This window comes from Ovis canadensis, chromosome 11, assembly GCF_042477335.2.
Source record: "Ovis canadensis isolate MfBH-ARS-UI-01 breed Bighorn chromosome 11, ARS-UI_OviCan_v2, whole genome shotgun sequence".
Lineage (NCBI taxonomy): Eukaryota > Metazoa > Chordata > Mammalia > Artiodactyla > Bovidae > Ovis > Ovis canadensis.
Window position 1 is genome coordinate 63,776,053 of NC_091255.1, and position 19,926 is coordinate 63,795,978.

A 19,926-nucleotide genomic window follows, 5' to 3' on the forward strand; every position below is an offset into this window, starting at 1 on the left:
TTATTTTTTTTAATGAATTTTAAAAATTTAATCCTATTTATGTATTTTTGGCTGTGCTGAGTCTTCATTGCTGCTCGGGCTTCTTCCTAGTTGCAGTGAGCGGGGACCACTCCCTAGTTGCGGTGCACAGGCTCCAGGGGGCTCAGGCTTCAGGAGCTGTGGCTCGGTCATCGCAGCTCCTGGGCTCTGGAGCACAGGCTCCATAGTTGTGGCACAGGAGCTTAGTTGCTCCGTGGTGTGTGGGATCTTCCAGGATCAGGGATCGAACCGTGTCTCCTATACTGGCAGCGGATTCTTTACCACTGAGCCACAAGGGGAACCTGTTTTCTGAACTTTTAAAATAGTTACAAGTTTACAGAAAAATTGCAAAGATCACTCAGAATCCCCCTATACTTCCCTCCCAATTTGTCCTTTTGCTCATATCATGACTATGGTACATTTGTCACAATGAAAGAGCCAATATTGATACATTTTTATGAACTATATTCCATAACTTATTTGAATTTCCTGTTTCCCCCTAACATCCTTTTTCTCTCAGGAACACGTCCAGAATACACAGGACATTTAGTTATCATGTCTCCATGGACTTCTCTTGGCTGTGACAATTTTTCAGACGGAAAGTAAACTTTCAGGGAAACTGCTTGACAACCTTGAGAGTTTCAGGGGTTTCTGTTCAGGCGCTATGTAGACTGCGTCTCCATTGGGATTTGTCTAAAGTTTTAATAATAATTAGAGTGGGGCTGTGGGAAGGAAGACCACATCATATCAACAGTATTTACTGCCGAACATGACATCACTGTTCTTGTTGACCTTGATCACCTGGCTGGGCTGGTTTTCATCACTGTACCCTGTCAAGTTACTCTTCTGCTCCCTTTGGAAGGAAGTCACTTGGCACCCTCCACACGTGCAGAGTGGGAAGCCACTCTCCATCTTGGAGAATGTGCCAAAGCTGCTTAGAATTCCTCTGAGTGGGAAATTTGTCTAGTCTCCATTTATTTATTTATCCAGAGATTTATTTATAACAGCATGAACTCATGGAAGTTTGTTTTATACTTAGGGTTAAAACCCAGTGCTCCTTTAGTTATTCTGTTGCCATCCTGTTCTTTTTTAACATTATGGAGGTATAGTTTACATATACTAAAATGCACCATTTCAAGTGTTAATTACACTAGTCTCAGCGAACACCTCCATTTGGGGAACCCACAGCCCGAGCCCCTGGCACATCACGTGAGTGTCCATGGGCTGGAACTGAATTTGTGGGACAGTAGACTTGGAGGACATCAACTTCCCATTTTAAGTTTAGAGAAGCCCAAGCTCCCCACCGAAGGTAAATAGAGTCACTAAGAGGCAAAAACATATGCCCTCTGCCCTCTCTCTCACTGCCCTTTCCTCCAGGAGCCCCTAGGGGGTCAGACTGGGGCCCAGAGGCCAGCCCCACGCTGTCCGGGACGGGGCCGAGTACTGGCCGGCCTTTTGCGCGCTCGGGGGCGGTCCGAGCCGGGGGCGGGCGGGGACCGGACCCTTGGCCTCTGTCCCAGGGGGCGGCGCTGCGTCGCGAATGGTCCGGGTCCCTCCCAGGCGCGAGCAGCGCAGGCGGTGCGCCGTGGCCGCGGAGTCATGGACGGGAGTGGGCCCTTCAGCTGCCCCATCTGCCTGGAGCTGCTCCGGGAGCCGGTGACACTGCCCTGCGGCCACAACTTCTGCCTCTTCTGCCTGGGCGCGCTCTGGCCGCACCGCGGAGCGGGCGGCGCCGGCGGCCCCGGAGGCACGGAGCGCTGCCCGCTGTGCCAGGAACCCTTCCCCGACGGCCTCCAGCTCCGCAAGAACCACACGCTGTCCGAGCTGCTGCAGCTCCGCCAGGGCTCGGGCCCGGGGCCCGGCCCCGGCCCGGCCCCTACCCCGCCGGCCCCGGCCCCGGCCCCGGCCCCCGAGCCGGCAACACCCAGTGCGCCGCCCAGCGCCCCGGAGCCGTCGGCTCCCAGCGCGCCCGAGTCATGGCCGCCCGGTGAGGAGCCGGTGCGCTGCGATGCGTGCCCTGAAGGCGCCGCCCTGCCCGCCGCGCTCTCCTGCCTCTCCTGCCTCGCGTCCTTCTGCCCCGCGCACCTGGGCCCGCACGAGCGCAGCCCCGCGCTGCGCGGACACCGCCTGGTGCCGCCGCTGCGCCGGCTGGAGGAGAGCCTGTGCCCGCGCCACCTGCGGCCGCTCGAGCGCTACTGCCGGGCCGAGCGCGTGTGCCTGTGCGAGGCCTGCGCCGCCCAGGAGCACCGGGGCCACGAGCTCGTGCCACTGGAGCAGGAGCGCGCGCTCCAGGAGGTAGGGCGCGGGCGCGGCGGGTGGGGGCGGGTGATGCGCCTCGCGCGCCGGCCGAGGACCCCTCATTGCTTTGCCATCCTTAATTCCCCTAACCTGAGGATCTCTGCGGTGCCTTCCAGCCCTGACCGTCATCCGCTCGCTGTGGGACATTCCTCTCAGGATGAGAATGGGGGTTGGAGAGACCCAGTGAGAACTCGAAAAGGATGCAAAAATCGGGCTGGAAGACTGAGGCTGGGGCGGAGCCCATGGGGTGGGGGGTGGTTAAAGGAGCCTGGTGGGGTCCGCAGGGTCCCCGGGGGGCGGCCGGTGCCTTGGCCGGGCTCCTGCCGGTCCCGCTCAGATCTGCCTGGGCTGAGGGACTGGATGGGTGTGGCAGACGACAGGAGTGCGGCGGAGGGTGGGCTGAGCACACAGAGCGCCCTGTCTGGCTGTCCGGGGGCTGGTGGTGGGCGCGTGTACTGGCTGTCCAGCCGTTACCTCCGCCCCGTTTCCTTTGGCCCCAGGCCTGGTCTTGGCGCCTCTGGCCTTGGGATTTTCCGTCTCTCCTGCCTGAAGTGGTGACTCATAAAACCCAGGGGATTTGCCCGGAATCCCCATTTTTCAGGCTTGGACTGGGGACACAGACTCTTGGGGGACAATGATTCCCAGACCTTGCGCAGGACCCCTCCTCACTTTCTGCTTCTTTCCCGCGGAGGGAAGTTCTCAAATCACAATGAGCAACATGGTGGACCCGAGGGCCCTGGACTTGCTCACCAGTCAAAGAAGGGGAGGCAGGCAGCCCACGGCCCATCAGCCTGCCCTCTCCTAGACATTCCGAAAGGGAACCAGCCTGGGCTTGAGGCCCCTCTGGTATATCATCACCACTCCCAGTACACCTGGACCCAGATACCACTCCTGGTCACCCCCACTTCCCCCTCGGTGAGGCCCGGGACCCTACTTCTAGACCCCTTTCACCTTGAGGGTGTCGTCCACAGGCCGAGCAGCCCAAAGTCCTGAGCGCTGTGGAGGACCGCATGGACGAGCTGGGTGCGGGCATCGCTCAGTCCCGGCGCACGGTGGCCCTCATCAAGGTCAGATCCCATGCAACTCAGCCCCCGTCCACCCCTTCCCCAGGCTCCTGGCACTGTGAGCTTTCAGCATGGCACCGTCCACTCCAGAGAAGCCCGTGCCCAGGGCGTGGCCCGGCTCCACTGAGCCTGTCTCCCCCCTGACCTGGCACAGACCCAGGGCAGTTCGGGCTGGTGCCTCTGTCCACCCCCCGCCCTCAACAAGACATGGTGGGAAGACAGGGGTCTGAGAAGGTGGCCAAAACGTCTTCGGGGCGTTCTTTGTCCTCACTGCCCGCCCCCCACTGTCCTATGCAGAGCGCAGCCGTGGCAGAGCGGGAGAGGGTGAGCCGGCTGTTTGCCGAGGCTGCAGCCGTCCTGCAGGGGTTTCAGACGGACGTGCTGGGCTTCATCGATGAGGGGGAGGCCACCATGCTGGGCCGCTCCCAAGGCGACCTGCGGCGGCAGGAGGAGCAGCGGAGCCGACTCAGCAGGGCCCGCCACAACCTCAGTCAGGTCCCCGAAGCCGACTCGGTCAGCTTCCTGCAGGTGAGGGCGGCTCTGCGGGTGCAGCGGGCACCGAAGCCGCAGGAGGAGGCCGCGGGGGGCCGCCTTCGTGGCTGTGCTGGCCTCCTGGCAGGCTGTCTGTCTCATGCCCGGAGGAGCTGCGGCGGCCAGCTCAGCCTTAATGGGCATCTGTCTGGCACAGGAACTCCTGGCACTCAGGCTGGCCCTGGAGGAGGGGTGCGGCCCCGGGCCCGGACCCCCGAGGGAGCTCAGCTTCACCAAGTCCTCCCAGGCTGTGCGCGCGGTGCAGGTCGTCCTGGCCTCGGCCTGTTCCAGCCAGTGGGAGCAGCTGCGGGGGCTGGGCGGTGACGAAGACGGGCTGCAGAAGCCAGGCACGGAAGGTGGGCGCCCCCTGCAAGTGACTCACCCTTCCCCAGGCTCTCCGCACAGGGCCCCAGGCCCGGGGCCCGCTCAGGAGTGGAGGATGGAAACTGTGCCTAGGACAGGGTGGGACCCCAAATCCTGCCAGGGACTCGAGCCACCACCCTGTAATCACGAGTCAGCCCCTTTGGCCGCAGCCCGGGGGGCAGAGAGGGCCTGTCCTGGCACACCCTCTGGCTTCAGAGAGGATGAAGCCCAGGGAGGACATGGGATGTAGAACAAGGACCAGCATACATATGAACACAGGGTACCGTATTTGGGCATGTGCCTGTCCCCAGGTGGCCTGGGGTGCTGAGAGGATGGAGGAGGAGGATTTCAATCACAGGTTCAGAGATGGGTTGCCTTGCACAGCCCAGCCACAGGCAGCTAAGGAGGCCCTCACCGACTGTCTCCTCTTCGGCAGCAGACGCTGAGTCCCAGGACCCCGACAGCACCAACAACCTGGAGAGTGAGGCTCCTAGGGATTACTTCCTCAAGTGTAAGTTGACACCTGGGCTTGCCAGGATGCTTACCTGGGCTCTCCCAAGGCTGCTGGGCTGGGCCCTAAGTGCCCATGGGCTGGGATTCCTGTCCCCGGTTCAGAGGGTGAACTAGGTCAGCTCACGGGGGGCTCCCCGTGATGGCTGAATCATGCCCATTACAAAGGACGGGAGAGGTGTTTGGGGGAGGTGGGCCCCTCGGGGAAAGGCTGCCCTGCCTGACCTTGGACCTGAGCCCTGCATTTCTCTCCGGTCTGTGGGGGCAGTTGCCTACATAGTGGACTTGGACAGTGACACGGCCGACAAGTTCCTGCAGCTGTTTGGAACCAAGGGCGTGAAGAGGGTGCTGTGTCCTATTAACTATCCCGAGTCGCCCACCCGCTTCACCCACTGCGAGCAGGTGCTGGGCGAGGGCGCCCTGGACCGGGGCACCTATTACTGGGAGGTGGAGATCATTGAAGGCTGGGTCAGCGTGGGGGTCATGGCTGAAGACTTCTCCCCACAAGAGCCCTACGACCGGGGCCGGCTGGGCCGCAACGCCTACTCGTGCTGCCTGCAGTGGAACGGACGCAGTTTCTCCGTCTGGTTCCACGGGCAGGAGGCACCCCTGCCGCACCCCTTTTCACCCACCGTGGGGATCTGCCTGGAATATGCTGACCGAGCCCTGGCCTTCTACACCGTGCGGGACGGCAAGATGAGCCTCCTACGGAGGCTGAGGGCCTCCCGGGCGCGCCGGAGTGGCACGCCGGCCTCCCCGGTTGACCCCTTCCAGAGCCGCCTGGACAGCCACTTTGCGGGGCTCTTCACACGCAGACTCAAGCCCGCCTTCTTCCTGGAGAGTGTAGACGCCCATCTGCAGATCGGGCCCCTCAAGAAGTCCTGCATATCCGCGCTCAAGAGGAGGTGATGCAGGGGCCCGGGGCCGCCTCCCGCTGCTGACCCAGCTCCTGGGAAACTTGCTTCTCTGCACCCCTGGTTTGAACCAGAGAAGGCAACAGCCTCGGACCCCCACACATTCCCCAGCCTTCTCATTCCTAGAGGCCTCCACCTTCTGTACCCAAGGCCTTCCACCTCTCAGGGAGGAGGCCCCCCCAGACCTTGTCCCCCTGCAGGCCTTGTTTCTGGGAGAAGGAACCGCAGCTTGGACAGTTCCAAGCTACCCTGACCCCTCCTTTCCCGGGTTCCTGGGACAGTGCCTGGCACATAGTAAGTGCTCAATAAACGTTTCGTCTCTGAATGACTCCCTTTTCTACCCTTCTCTCCTGCGTGTGTGCTTGCTCAGTTGTGTCCCAACTCTTTGTGACCTCATGGACTGTAGCTCTCCAGGCTCCTCTGTCCTTGGGATTTTCCAGGCAAGAATACTGGAGCAGGTTACCGTTTCCTCCTCCAGGGAATATTCCTGACCCAGGGATCAAACTCGCGTCTCCTGTATTGGCAGGTGGATTCTTTACCACTGAGCCACCTGGGAAGCACACTTCTCTGCATCCACCAAGAATTCCCCGTACTTCCCATCTTTCCTGAGCTGGTCTTGAAAGACAGAAGGGAGCAAGGCCCTTGTCCCAGGATTCCTACTGGGCGGGAGAGCCCTGACCCAGGAAAAGGAGGCTGAAACCGGGTGCCTACCCTTTGCACACCCCCTACTCCCAAGTTCTGAACAGGGAGAGCCAGAGGTGGCTTCTCCCAGAGGGGTCCACCCCCACAGTCATTCTGGCTGCCCCCGTGTCTGCTTTGGATGGTCTGGTGCCCACCAGCTATTTTCATCCCTGTTGCTATAGCTTAGTTCTGGAACCTGCCGAAGGGTGTCTGCCCAAGATTCAACGCAGACCTCACACTCCGCAAGAGCCGGGCAGGACTCCTGGGCGTGGGCAACAAAGTCTGAGACTAGAGCTGTTTTCATAAGCACACCTTCTCAGCTCTTGAGGGCTGCGGCTGAACCGACCCCAGGGTGTGGCTGGAGCTGGGAATGTCTTCCCTAAAAGGACCTGTCTCTTCCTTCGGAGGCTGCCTGACATCTCTGCATCAGCTGGGCAGCTGGAACTGGGCTCAGCCTCCACGCTGGGGAGTCCCTGGGCTCTGTGCCCCAGTAAAGCCTCTGCCTCTCTCCCAGGAAGGTCCAGGGCCCCCTGCAGCCCTAGGACCACCCCCCACCCCACCCCATCCCAGCTTGGGACGCCTGCATGCTGATTTCAAGGCAGAGAACTTGCTCCAGAGGCTACAAGGTGTGTTCCCAGGTCAGCCTCCGCCCCCCGGGCTGGGGGGGTTCTCGGTAACTCAGGTGCACCCCAGGGAGGGCCAGCCTGGAGAGCAGGGGCAGACAGAGGCCTCTGAGCCCGGGACCTAAGGTCAGGCGGGACAATGGCTGAGTTATACAGCCAGACAGCAAGGCCATACAAGTCCTGCCCTGGCTGCCTCACCAGCTAAAAATAGCCCCTCCCACAGAGCCTGCTGGTGCCCCACAGCCAGGATGTTGTTTTTCCGGGCGGGGCCTGCTGGCTCCTGGGGCTCTGTGTTCTCGGCACCGTTTCCTTGACAGCCAAGGGCCCCAGCTCACTGGGGCCGGGGGCGGATGGGGGAGGCTGTGCCTCCACGTTGCTGTGGCAACGTGGACCAATGGGGAGTCCCCTCACCTCCGGAACCCTCCCACCTTTCACAGAGCCCCGCCCACCCCTGCCCAGGCACGCCCCGTCCCGCTCCTCTTACAGAGAACACTCAGGCCCCTGATTCTTCTGTAGGGTCCCTGCATGGCACCGAAAGTGAATTAGATGGACGAGGCGCCTGCACAGGACTGGTGCCTCCTTCCTGCAATTCAGGCCTGACTAGTCAAGTCTGCAACCACAGTATCCCTGCCACTTGCAGAGTGAGTTTGTTATTGTTCAGTCTTTGCGACCACATGGACTGTAGCCCACCAGGCTCCTCTGTCCCTAGGATTTCCGAGGGAAGAATACTGGAATGGGTTACCATTTCCTCCTCCAGGGGATCTTCCCGACCTAGGGATTGAAAACGCATCTCCTGAATTGGCAGGCAGATTCTTTACCACTGAGCTGCCTGGAAAGTTACCAGAGTGACTGCCAGCTTCGAGACTCACAGAACCTTGTACACCTTAATCTCGAATCCCAGTGCTAACATTTACAGCTCAGAGCAGGGGACCGGCTCACCCAGGGCCGCACAGCTCACAAGAATTTGGCTGAGGCTGACCCCAAGTTTCATTGTCATCCCCAGTCTAGAGTATTAGGGGCAACCCTGCACTTCCTCTCTGATTGTAGGATCATACTAGAGCTGGAGAGATGTGGTGTATGTGAGTGTCTATGTGTTTCTGGGTGTATCGCTTTGCCTATGTGTGTGTTCAGGTGTCTGTGTCTGTGCTTGAATGTTGCTTGTGCATTAGTGTATAGGTCTGCATGTCTGCCTGGGTGTAGTTGTGTGTGTGGATCCAGCCTAGTGACTTTTCAAACATGCTCTGAGGACATCTGGAGTTCTGAGGAGGGACACTGAGGCAGGGCTGGCGGGGTGGGAAGGGATACCAGGGGGCCAGCCCCTCATCGGCCCTGCCAACACTTTATAATCAGAACAGATTTTATGCAAGATGACTTGCAAAAAAGAGAAGCTGTTAAAAAGACAAAGACTAAAAAACCATTGATCTAGTCCAAGCCTTCTTTTACCACCAGCATCTGCAGATGAAGAAACTGAGGGATGTGCTTAGAAATGTCTACACACACTCACACACACACACACACACACAGGCTGCTCCCCAGTGCTGTCGCCTGTGGAAGAGCTGCTCCCAGCCCAGACCCCAGTTTCCACAGCCACCAGAGTCCTTTCTTCCAGAGCGGCCTGAGGCCCTGCAGTTTCCGAAGCTCCCGTGGGAGCCAAGCCAATAACAGACATTGGCAGTGTGGGAAGAGTGTGAAGGGTCCTCGGAGGCTGCGTTGCTATTAGCCGAGTCTGGCTCCTTTGGGCCAGGCGGGAAGCCAACCGCCACTTGAGCTTTGTTTCTGTGGGAAAATGAGCCCCGGAATTCCAAACAACAGGCTGATCAATGGACTCAAGCATCTCTTCCCTCTTGGCAGCTAGGTCCTCCACCCCTCCCTGCTCCCACCATCCCCCCACCCCCGATTCCAGGAGGAAAGGGGTAGACACATCCTCCTCCCTCTCCTCCTCCTCCAGCCCACTCAAGGAACTCACAGAAGTGCCTTTCTTCACTTCCCAGGCACAGGGTGAGGCTGGACTGAGACTGTGGCTGAAAATGAAGGCCTGGCCAGGAAGATGGGGCTGAACTGGGAGGGGTAGAGGCTTGCAGTTGTCTCTGCTGTTGCTGGGTTTTCTCCCCTGGGAAGAAGACAGCATTTAGCTGCAGGGTGTGTGTCCCATTCAGCCCCATACCTCTCCCCCAGATCTGCGTTCCCTGTCCACCGATGCCAAATAGAAACATGGAGACAGAATTTGGAGGAAATAGAAAGATGGCTTACAGGCTTCCCTGGTGGCTCAGTGGTAAAGAAGCCGCCTGCAAGGCAGGAGACATGGGTTTGATCCCTGATCCGGGAATATTCCGCATGCTTTGGAGCAACTAAGCCCACAACTATTGAGACTGTGCTCTAGAGCCCAGGAGCCGCAACTGCAACTTCTGAAGCCTGCATGCACTAGAGCTTGTACTCCTCAACAAGACAAGCCACGGCAATGAGAAGCCCGCGGGCCGCAGCCAGAGAGGAGCCCCTGCTGTCTGCAACTCGAGAAAAGCCCGTGCAGCAACGAACACCCTGCACAGCCAATAAATTAATTAATTAATAATAACAACAATGAAAGGAAGATGGCTTGATTCCACTGCCATGCATGAGGTAAGACATAGCAGGCTAACACCTCAAGGACTGTACCCCCCTCCTAGGAGAATTGAGAGATGTTATGTAGCCTGGATTTCATGGTTTTAGGGTAAATGATAAAGCTCAAAGTAATGAAGGTCTTGTGTTTTTCTTCATCTTGCGTTTTTTCAAAAAAGTCTAGTAACTGGGTTTATTTGTCTCTGGGTCATCTGCCTTTGACCTTCTTTCTAAAAAGCAAACAGTGATAAGGGGTGATTTGCTTCAAGAGAGAGCTAACACCAGGTTCAGGATGCAATAAGCATAGCATCAGGGGGTGATAGGTTAGCTTTGTGAAGGACAAATCTAACAGACACTATAGATTAATGACAGGTAAAATAAAACTAGGAGTGATGAAGCCTTTCAGGCCCATTTATGTTCCTTCTTTTAACTGTTCACAATTCTCTTTACTTTCCTTGTCCTCGGGAGAGGAAACACTTCATTTCCATTTTTGCTTCAACACACTCAACATTTGATGCCAATGTTCAAAATCTAGAATACAAGGTCACTCTTTTTCTGCACCATCATGTCTTCTAGGAGATGCCTAAGAACTGCAGGAGGTCCTGAGAGGTCCTAACCGGCCCCACCTGGGTGCAAGCCTCAATCTGCTTCCCAGTATCCTCAGCGAATTGGCTGGGGAGGCGCTCACAGCCCGAGCACGGAGACAGGTAGGAGGTAGTCTTTGAGGTCCTGGGCACTTTGTCTGTAAATGACACTCAGTTTTTAATTTTACTCTGTCATATCTCTGATTGGCTATAATGTAAAGAGTAGCACCTCTCTGCTTCAGCCTTGGAGAAGAATGATTTTGTGTGTGAGTTCCGGAATCAGAAAGTCTGGGCTAAAAATTCCACTCTGGCCATTTCCTAGCCATAGGCCTTTAGGCAGGGTACTTAGCCCCTTCTGTGCCTCAATTTCCTCACTAGTAAAATTGGGATAATAATAGAAGCGCAAGAACTTCCCTGGCGGTCCAGTGATTAAGCCTGCTCGCTTCCAGTAGAGGGGCACGGGTTTGATCCCTGGTTAGGGAATTAGGATCCCACACGCTGCTTGGGGAAGCTGAAAGAATAACAAATAAGTGAAATAAAAATCTGTGAATCTAGACTGCTAATGATTGGTACTGGGTTTTAAAAATAATAGTGAAGTGAAGCTGCTCAGTTGTGTCTGACTCTTTGCGCAGGCTCCTCCATCCATGGGATTCTCCAGGCAAGAATCCTGGAGCAGGTTGCCATTTCCTTCTCCAGGGGATCCTCCCGACCCAGGGATCGAACCCAGGTCTCCCACATTGCAGGCAGATGCTTTAACCTCTGAGCCACCAGGGAAGCCCAAAGTGAATAGTAAAAGAGACAATACTGGAAACCACTGCCAATGACAAATTTAAAATGATGTCTCCCCAAACTACAGTGGCTACCAGGTTGTCGTCTTATTCAGTAGGGCAGAGAAGGGGAAAAGAGAAAAATAATAGTAGTAGAATTCAAACACAGATACAGAGAACAAACAGGTAGTTGCCAGAGGGGAGTGGGTTGGAGGAGGCAAAAAATCAGGTGGGAGAAATTCAGAGAAAAGTACATAGTGTTTTTTTGAGGATGAAATGAGCTATTTAGGCAAAGTGATTGGCACAAGTCTGGCACAGAGTGAGCCTTCAATACATGTTACTGGTATTATTATTATTCTCTTGAATGCAGTACTGGGGAGTTGCTCCTGCTGTTATGTGCACAATGAGGCTCCCTCTTTCCCTACCCCATTGATGACTACGATGCTCCCCAAAGCACTATTATGTATTCTCCGTCTTTCTTCACCAGTACCACTGGCAGCTCAGTAAATGGTTCTTGGAAGCTCACCGGTGAGGATGTGGGCTGTGTCAGCCATGCTGCTCAGTCATACATGTACATGTCCCGATTCTAAAATATGAATATATTCTTAAAAATAAATTAAAACTTGTATACTTATATTTCAAAAATAAATAAAATTGATACTCCTGGAAATTTTGTCAGTCCTTGGGGAACTCCAGGAGAAGGCAATGGCACCCCACTCCAGCACTCTTGCCTGGAAAATCCCGTGGACGGAGGAGCCTGGTAGGCTGCAGTCCATGGGGTCGCTAAGAGTCGGGCATGACTGAGCAACTTCACTTTCACTTTTCACTTTCCTGCATTGGAGAAGGAAATGGCAACCCACTCCAGTGTTCTTGCCTGGAGAATCCCAGGGACAGGGGAGCCTGGTGGGCTGCCGTCTCTGGGGTCGCACAGAGTCGGACAGGACTGAAGCGATGCAGCAGCAGCAGCAGCAGCAGCAGGGGAACTCCATGGATTTGTTCTTTGGGAGCTAAGATTAGCCCAGACTACCTGTGTCAGGACGCTCCATGTTGCTCCACCCACTGAGATGGGACACTTTCCCTCACTCACTCAACAATATGTATTCAGTGCAATGTACAGTACTCAGGGCTGGGGATACCGTGGTGAGTAATCCCAACAAAGATGCCTGAGCCACACCACCGGCCCCATGATAGTCGTAGCCGTAATAAGTACTGCACAAGAAAAGGACAGGGACTCCACCCCTGGGATACACCCAAAAGAACTAAAAGCAGGGACTCAAACAGATGCTTATAAATCCATGTCCATAGCAACATAATTCACAACAGCCTAAGGGTGGGAACAACCCAAGTGTTCATCAATGGACGAATGCATAAACACAGCGTGGTCTGAATATACAACGGCCTTAAAAAAGACTGAGATTCTGACACATTCTATCACATGAATAAACTTTGAAGACATTATGCTAAGTGAAATAAGCCAAATGTGAAAGGACAAATCTTGTGTGTTTCCACTTACACCAGGCACTGAGAATAGGCAAATTAATAGAAACAGAAAATAGTGGGGCGCGGTCGCAGGGGCTGGGGGGCGGGGGGATTGAGGAGCTAGTGTTTACTGGAGTCAGAATTCCCACTTGAGGTGGTGCATGAGTTCTGGAGAAGGATCGTGGGGATAGTCTCACAATAACGGGATCATGCTTAATGCCACCGAACTGCCCACTTAACGGTGGTAACTTTTATGTGATGTAGCCAGTGTACTTTCACGCTGAAGAGAAGCTTTCCCTCTGCTATATTACAAAACAAAACGAAACACAAATTTTCCAGGGACAGACATTTTTTTAAAAAAAGGAAATTAGACAGCGGTCATGAGAAGGGGCCCTAGTGGGGCTGGCGGACAGGCATTTTCAGGGAAGACCTCCCTGAAGGGACAGCTGAGGCCTGCAGGGCAAGGAGTGAGCAAGACAGAGAGGATGGGTGTGGGCTCAGGACTGGGCCAAGCACCCAGGGACCGAAGTGTTTTAAGGAAGACAAGTGGTGGTGTGAAGTGGCAGCCAAGCCTGGTAGGGCAGAGCCTGGTAAGGATTCTGGATTTTAATTAGAAGGAATGGGCAGCCTATGGCAGGGTTTCACATGGGTAAACAATAAAAAAAAAAAAAGTTAAAAAAAAAGTTTAAAAAGTTTAAATCACTCTATAGGGAATTCCCTGGTGATCCAGTGGTTAGAGCTCCATGCTTCCACTACAGGCAGCTTGGGTTAGATCCCTGGCTGGGGAGCTAAGATCCCCCATGCCTTGTGGGACGGCCAAAAATAATCCCAACCCACTCTGTTATTTAAGTGAAAAATGGTTTTAAAGAAGGAAAAAAAAGGGATGAGAGAGATCATGCATCTTTCCAGGGAGATGGAGAGGAGCCTCCCTGCCCCCCACCCTCTTGGAAGGAAGACCCAGATATAGCAGGAAGGGGCCCAGAGCCACAGGAGCCCCTCTAGACACCTCCCTGAGCTTCCTCCTATAGAAGGGTCCTTCCAGGCACGACTCCTCGGTGCTGGGGTGGAGACAACGTCAGAGGTGACGCCTGGGTCTTTCTGGCTTTCTGGGATATGGGAGGCACAGAGGGGAACTTGAGAGCCGGGGTGTTGTGTAAACACTCCCACAGCAGGAATAGCTCAGTATCGGCCTTGCAGCTGTGCCTGGGGATACTGAACTCCACAGAGCAGGGAGGTCTGGATGGGGAACTGCCGGGTGGAGCTCATCTCCATAGTAACCAGAAACAGCCCCAGACAAGCCCTGGCTGGGCTTCCTGATGGAGGAGCAAGGAATCTGTGTTACTGAAATACCCGCGGCCAAAATGACATGCCCTGAAACAGCTCACTTCCCATCACTGGCGCCCCACGTGGCCTCTACCGCTCCAGCTTCGAAGCCCAACCAACCAACAGCAGATGGCGGAAAGTCGAGGCTTACCAAGAGTTTTCTTTCTCAAGAAGATGACTGGCTGAGTGAAGGAAAACAATGCAGTGTATGGAGTATGAAAAGGTTCCATAATGCTCAGGTACAAGAAATGTCAATTTTGGTATTTTTCCTAAATCATAAAATTTGATTATGAGCTGCCCTTCACCAAGAGGGTAAGAAATTCAATCTCAGGAATTTTTTTTTTTTTGCGGGTTTAGGGGGTCTTCCCCTCAGTAGAATGATAGTCTGGGTTTATACAGTGCCATTGGAGAAGGAAATGGCAACCCACTCCAGAATCCTTGCCTGGAAAATCTTATGGACACAGGAGCCAGTGGGCTGCAGTCCATGGGGTCTCACAGAGTTGGGCATGACTGAGTGACTAACACTTACTTACACTATACAGTGCCATGGGATAGAAGGGGGCTTCCTGGATGGTTTAGTGAGTAAAGAATCCATCTGCAATGCAGGAGATGCAGGTTAGGTCCCTTAACCCCTGGAGGAGGAAATGGCAACCCACTCCAGTATTCTTGCCTGGGAAATCTCATGGACAGAGGAGCCTGATGGGCTACAGTCCAAAAGGTTGCAAAGAGTCAGACACGACTCAGTCACTAAGAAAAGAGCATACACATGAGATAGGAAAACGTCTCCAATGGGGCAGCAGCTGAGATGCCTGTGGTCTGAGCCCCAGGGGTCCTTGTATGGTGAGCCTCCTCTCCCCCAAGGATTTGGAGATTGTGACCAACTATTATCTTTCTGCCCCAGCCCCACTGTGTGAGTCTGCTTGGGTTGAGCAGACTAACGAAGTAACACAAACTAGGTGGCCTAAACAACAGAAAGGCATTGTCCCCCAGCTCTGGGGAGGCCGGAGTCTGAGATCAAGGTGTTGGCAGGGTCAGTCCCTTCTCAGGCAGAATGTGTTCCAGGCCTTTCCCATAGCTTCTGAGGGCTTACTGACAATGTTTGGCAGGCCTTGTAGCACTCTGCCTTTGTCTTCACATGACATTCTCCCTGTGTGCATAGCTGTGCCCAAATTCCCCTTTTTATAAGGACACTAGTCATGTTGGACTAGGGCCCACTCTAATGACCTCATCTGAACTAATTATATCTACCACAGCCCTCCTTCCGAATAAGGTCACGATTTGAGGCACTAGGGGTTAGGATTTTGACACATGCATTTGAGAGGGGACACAGTTCAACTCACAACGCCCACCCTGTAAACGGGGCTCTGTGGGACAGGGGCTTGCGTTACTGTTCAGTCGCTCCATCGTGTCTGACTCTGCAGCCCCACGGACTGCAGCACACCAGGCTTCCCTGTCCTTCACCATCTCTCAGAGTTTACTCAAACTCATGTGCATCAAGTCGGTGATGCCATCCAACCATCTCATCCTCTGTCGTCCCCTTCTCCTCTTGCCTTCAGTCTTTCCCAGCATCAGCGTCTTTTCTAATGAGTTGGCTCCTCGAATCAGGTGGCCAAAGTATTGGAGCTTCAGCTTCAGCATCAGTCCTTCCAATGAATATTCAGAGTTGATTTCTTTAAGATTGACTGGTTTGATCTCCTTGCAGTCCAAGGGACTCTCAAGAATCTTCTCCAACACCACAGTTCAAAAGCATCAATTCTTCTTTATGGTCCAACTCTCACATCCGTACATGACTACTGGAAAAACCATAGCTTTGACTAGACAAATCTTTGTTGGCGTAGTTATGTCTCTGCTCTTTATTTTTTTTTTCCTCTTTATTTTTTTTTTCTCTGCTCTTTAATACGCTTTCTAGGTTGGTCATAGCTTTTCTTCCAAGGAGCAAGCATCTTTTAATTTCATGGCTGCAGTCGCCATCTGCAGTGATTTTGGAGCTCAAGAAAATAAAGTCTGTCATTGTTTCCATTGTTTCCCCATCTATTTACCATGAAGTGATGGGACCGGATGCCATGATCTTTGTTTTCTGAATGTTGATACAGGGGCTGCTGCTGCTGCTGCTGCTGCTGCTAAGTCACTTCAGTCGTGTCCAACTCTGTGCGACCCCATAGACGGCAGCCCACCAGGGATTCTCCCTGGGATTCTCCAGGCAAGAACACTGGAGTGGGTTGCCATTCCTTCTCCAATGCATGAAAGTGAAAGTGAAAGTGAAGTTGCTCAGTCATGCTCGACTCTTAGTGACCCCATGGACTGCAGCCTACCAGGCTCCTCCGTCCATGGGATCTTCCAGGCAAGAGTGCTGGAGTGGGGTGCCATTGCCTTCTCCCGTCCGACTCTGCTAAGAAGCTGCAGTTCTCCAGTACCTGCTGCTCCCTGTCGGATTTTGCCAACAGGGGGCGCTAGAGGGCCTGCAGAGCGGGGAGAAGGGGGCAGACTGCTTCCCAGCTGCTGGCTGTTTCCTCATCACTGGAAGGCTTCCTCACCCCGAAGCTGCAGTTCCTTTGTTTAGCCGTTTAGTGGTGTCAGACTCTTTTGCCACCCCATGGATTGCACCAGGCTCCTCTGTCCACCGGATTTCCCGGGCAAGAATACTGGAGTGGCTTGCCATTCCCTTCTCCAGGGGATCTTCCAGACCCAGAGATGAAACCGGTGTTTCCTGCATTGGCAGGCAGATTTTCACCACTGAGCCACCAGGGAAGCGCAGCTGCAGTTCCTTAGCAGCAGCTTAATGCAGTTTGCCAGTTTCTCCATCCCTTGCAGAACTAGCTACCCTGAGCCCTGTTCAGAGACACCACCACCAGTGAGCATGTACCCCACTCAAAGAATTAGGTTTTAGTCCCCAGGGGCATTTCCTTCAAGCTCCTATGTTTATTATAATTACTCCAACTTTGCCCTTTGGCTCCTCCAGTCCTAGGTTCAGGTCCCTCTGGGACACCTTAGAATTATTTATTTTCACCTTTTCTGTTACCTAGTGATCTACCTTTAAAGCAACATGCCTAGCTTTATACCTATGTTAATTCTTTATACTGAATTCTCTGTTCAGATAGCTGGACAATTTCACACAACCCCCCAAAGCACACTTCAGGATCCCCATTGACCACAACCTACCTCTTGGGATTGCTATGTGGGAGCAGGACAGATAAGGGGACAGGTTGGAGGGGTACCACTGGAAAATTCCCCAAACTCTGTTCCAGTTCAGGGCTTTGGAAAACACCCCTTCCCTCTCTAGGTCCAGTCATTCTGTCATCTCCGATCTCTAGCTCCTGCAGCCCCAGTCACAGATAGTAGGCTCCAGGCAAAAGCCTGGGGCTTTGTACCTTCAGGGTATCTGACAACTTCTGTGATCAGCCAGAGCTGGGAACCACTATTAAGGAACAGGAAGGCTTGCCTGCCCTCTTGGTTGAAAAAGGGGAAAAAGTCCCTCAGTCTTTTGAGTCTCCTAGCCCTTCAAAAGTGAAACAAAGATGTGACATCTAAAGAAAAACCCTCAGCCGTGCTCGGTGGTTCAGGGAATAAGCATCCATCTGCCGATGCAGGGGACACAGGTTCAATCCCTAGTCCAGGAAGAGTCCACACTAAAGCCCACAACTACTGAGTCTACACTCCATAGTCCGAGAGCCACGACTAATGAGCCCCTGTGCCACAGCTAGCCTGTGCACCTAGAACCTGTGCTCCGAAACAAGCCCACCGCAGCAAGCCTGTGCACAACAGAGTAGCCCCCCCTCCCCTCCACCTCCGTCACTCACGGCAACTAGAGAAAGCCCGAGTGCAGAAACGAAGACCCAGGGCAACCATAAATAAATAAAAATACTAAGAGAAACAAAACTCTCCTCCTCACCAAGAGGATGAGAATGACCTAAATCTCACTGAAACACCCTTTAGTAAACTGATCGGGGAACTGCAAATATGGGACAGTTTCAGCTCCAGGAGTTGGGCGGATGCAGGTCCCATCTCTGGCAGGGTGGGGAGGGGAACCTGGTGCGGTATTATTCACATCAACTCCAGCACACTCCTGTCCTCTCCTCCACTTCCCCCACCCACACTACCCTCATCCTTCCTTTTGGAATAGGAGTTTTCAAAGTGAGGATTACGAAATCAATTTAGGGCACAAGGATTAGCAGATTTTAAAAGACAACGTATTACAGAAAACCTCAGAGGACATCACAATATAAAATTAAAATTGTCTCAATCCTGACCTGTGACTCTTTCTTTTTTCCTTTTTAGGTGATACACTTCACAGTCTCCTTCTGGGGAAAAATAGCATTCATGACAAAATGCTTAAGCAGTTTTTATTTACTTTATTCTTGAGGTATAGTTAATTTATAATGTGTTAGTTTCAAGTGCACAGCAAACTGATTCAGTTATACACACACCCCCATATATTCTTTTTCAGATTCTTTTCCATTGCAGGTTATTGCAACATACTGAGTATAGCTCCCTGTGATACAGTAGGACCTTTCTGTTTGCTGCTGTTTGCTGTTTAGTCGCCAAGTGGTGTCTGACTTTTTGCGACCCCATGGACTGTCGCCCCTGAGGCGACTCTGTTCATCAGATTTCCCAGGCAAGAATACTAGAGTGTGCTGCCATTTCCTACTCCAGGGGATCTTCCTGACCGAGGGCTCGAACCTGTGTCTCCTGCTTGGCAGGCGGATTCTTTACCACTGAGCCATCTGGGAAGCCATACAGTAGTATATGTAGTATATGTTAATCCCAAACTTCTAATTTATCTCCACCTCCACCCCTGACATGTTCAACAACGAACTGCCCTTGAGTTCCTTAGTGTGGTCCTGGAAAGGACCTGCCCTGTCCACCGCCTGGGAGCAGCCCCAACAATGCGTTCACATGGTCACGTGTTTTATGAAACTTGCAAAAGCTGGACACTTAAGCCAGAATGGGTTAAGCCTGCTATCTTGTTCCACTCAGACTTCCTCTTCATCACATTTCCCCTCCTGTCATGAGGCCTCAGTGTGGCCACAGCATGGTGTGTTTATAATCCTGTGTTTTAGTTCTTACACAGGGCCTCCAACACGGGAAAGGCTTCAGGCTCCACAAAACGAGACTCTCTCTGCCACCAATCGGGGTTGTGCACTGTTGGCCCACCTTCCCTCTTATGGTACTTACAGCAGCTGTTCTTGCACACCCATTGTTGGGTGAGTTTTCTCTTTTTTTTCCCTTTCTTTTTGAAATGTATTATTAACATTTAAAATGCACACAGCAGGGACCTCCCTCGTGGTTCACTAGTTAAGACACTGCGCTTCTACTGCAGGGGACACGGGTTAGATCCCTGGTGGGGGCACTGAGATCCTGCATGCTGCATAGCCAAAAAAATAAATAAAATGCACACAGTAAACAAACAGTAGAAAAGAGCATGAAAGTGAAGTCGCTCAGTCGTGTCCGAATCTTTGCGACCCCATGGACTGTAGCCTACCACACTCCTCCATCCATGGGATTTTCCAGGCAAGAGTACTGGAGTGGGTTGCCATTTCCTTCTCCAGAGGATCTTCCCAACCCAGGGATCGAACTCATGTCTCCTGCATTATAGGCAGATGCTTCACCATCTGAGCCACCACAGAAGTCCATCCTTCAAGAGACTTAATACCTTATTTTTAGACAAATGTAAGTATATTTATACATCATTTGTTCAGACAAACCGTAGCAATCTTTTCATTTCAGCACACAGAATTTGACCTCATTCTTTTCAACAACTGCATAGATTGCATGTGTGGATTTTTATTTTTATTTTGGCTGTGCCAGGGATATAGGCTGTGCCCTGCCTTTACCACCTGGTGGCTCAAACAGTAAAGAACTGCCTGCAATGCAGGAGGACCTGGGTTTGATCCCTAGGTCCAGAAGATCCCAGTATTCTTGCCTGGAAAATTCCACAGATAGAGGAGCCTGGCGGGTTATACAGTCCGTGGAGTTGCAGAGTCAGACACGACTAGGAGACTTTCACTAACTCCCTGACCAAGGATGGAAACTTTGCCCCTTGCAGTGGAAGCAGGGAGTCTTAACCACTGGACCGCCGGGAAAATCCCATATGTATGGAATTTAACTTAACCTTCAAGGGCAGATTTCATCATGTCCCCTGATGTACTACTTCATCGCACTTGTCCTGCAACGTCCAT

General features: G+C 53.3%; 1 protein-coding gene and 1 long non-coding RNA gene across 3 annotated transcripts; both read left to right on the top strand.

Moving 5' to 3' along the window:
- The first annotated feature begins 1,296 nt into the window (after positions 1–1,296).
- On the top strand, positions 1,297–6,023 carry TRIM47 (tripartite motif containing 47). 2 transcript variants are annotated; one of them, XM_069543918.1, is made up of 6 exons: positions 1,297–2,313; positions 3,288–3,383; positions 3,678–3,908; positions 4,069–4,267; positions 4,711–4,785; positions 5,053–6,023. In XM_069543918.1, the coding sequence occupies exons 1-6, from the start codon at positions 1,618–1,620 to the stop codon at positions 5,691–5,693; spliced, it is 1,938 nt and encodes a 645-aa protein (XP_069400019.1). In that variant the 5' UTR covers positions 1,297–1,617; the 3' UTR covers positions 5,694–6,023. The 2 variants fall into 2 exon arrangements, with proteins under 2 accessions (XP_069400019.1, XP_069400020.1); XM_069543919.1 differs by having other exon boundaries at positions 4,714–4,785.
- Positions 6,024–7,518: 1,495 nt separating this feature from the next.
- LOC138414561 (uncharacterized) lies at positions 7,519–10,723 on the top strand. Its single transcript, XR_011246888.1, has 2 exons — positions 7,519–9,618; positions 10,174–10,723. It is a non-coding gene; the product is annotated as an uncharacterized lncRNA (long non-coding RNA).
- The last annotated feature ends 9,203 nt before the right edge of the window (positions 10,724–19,926 follow it).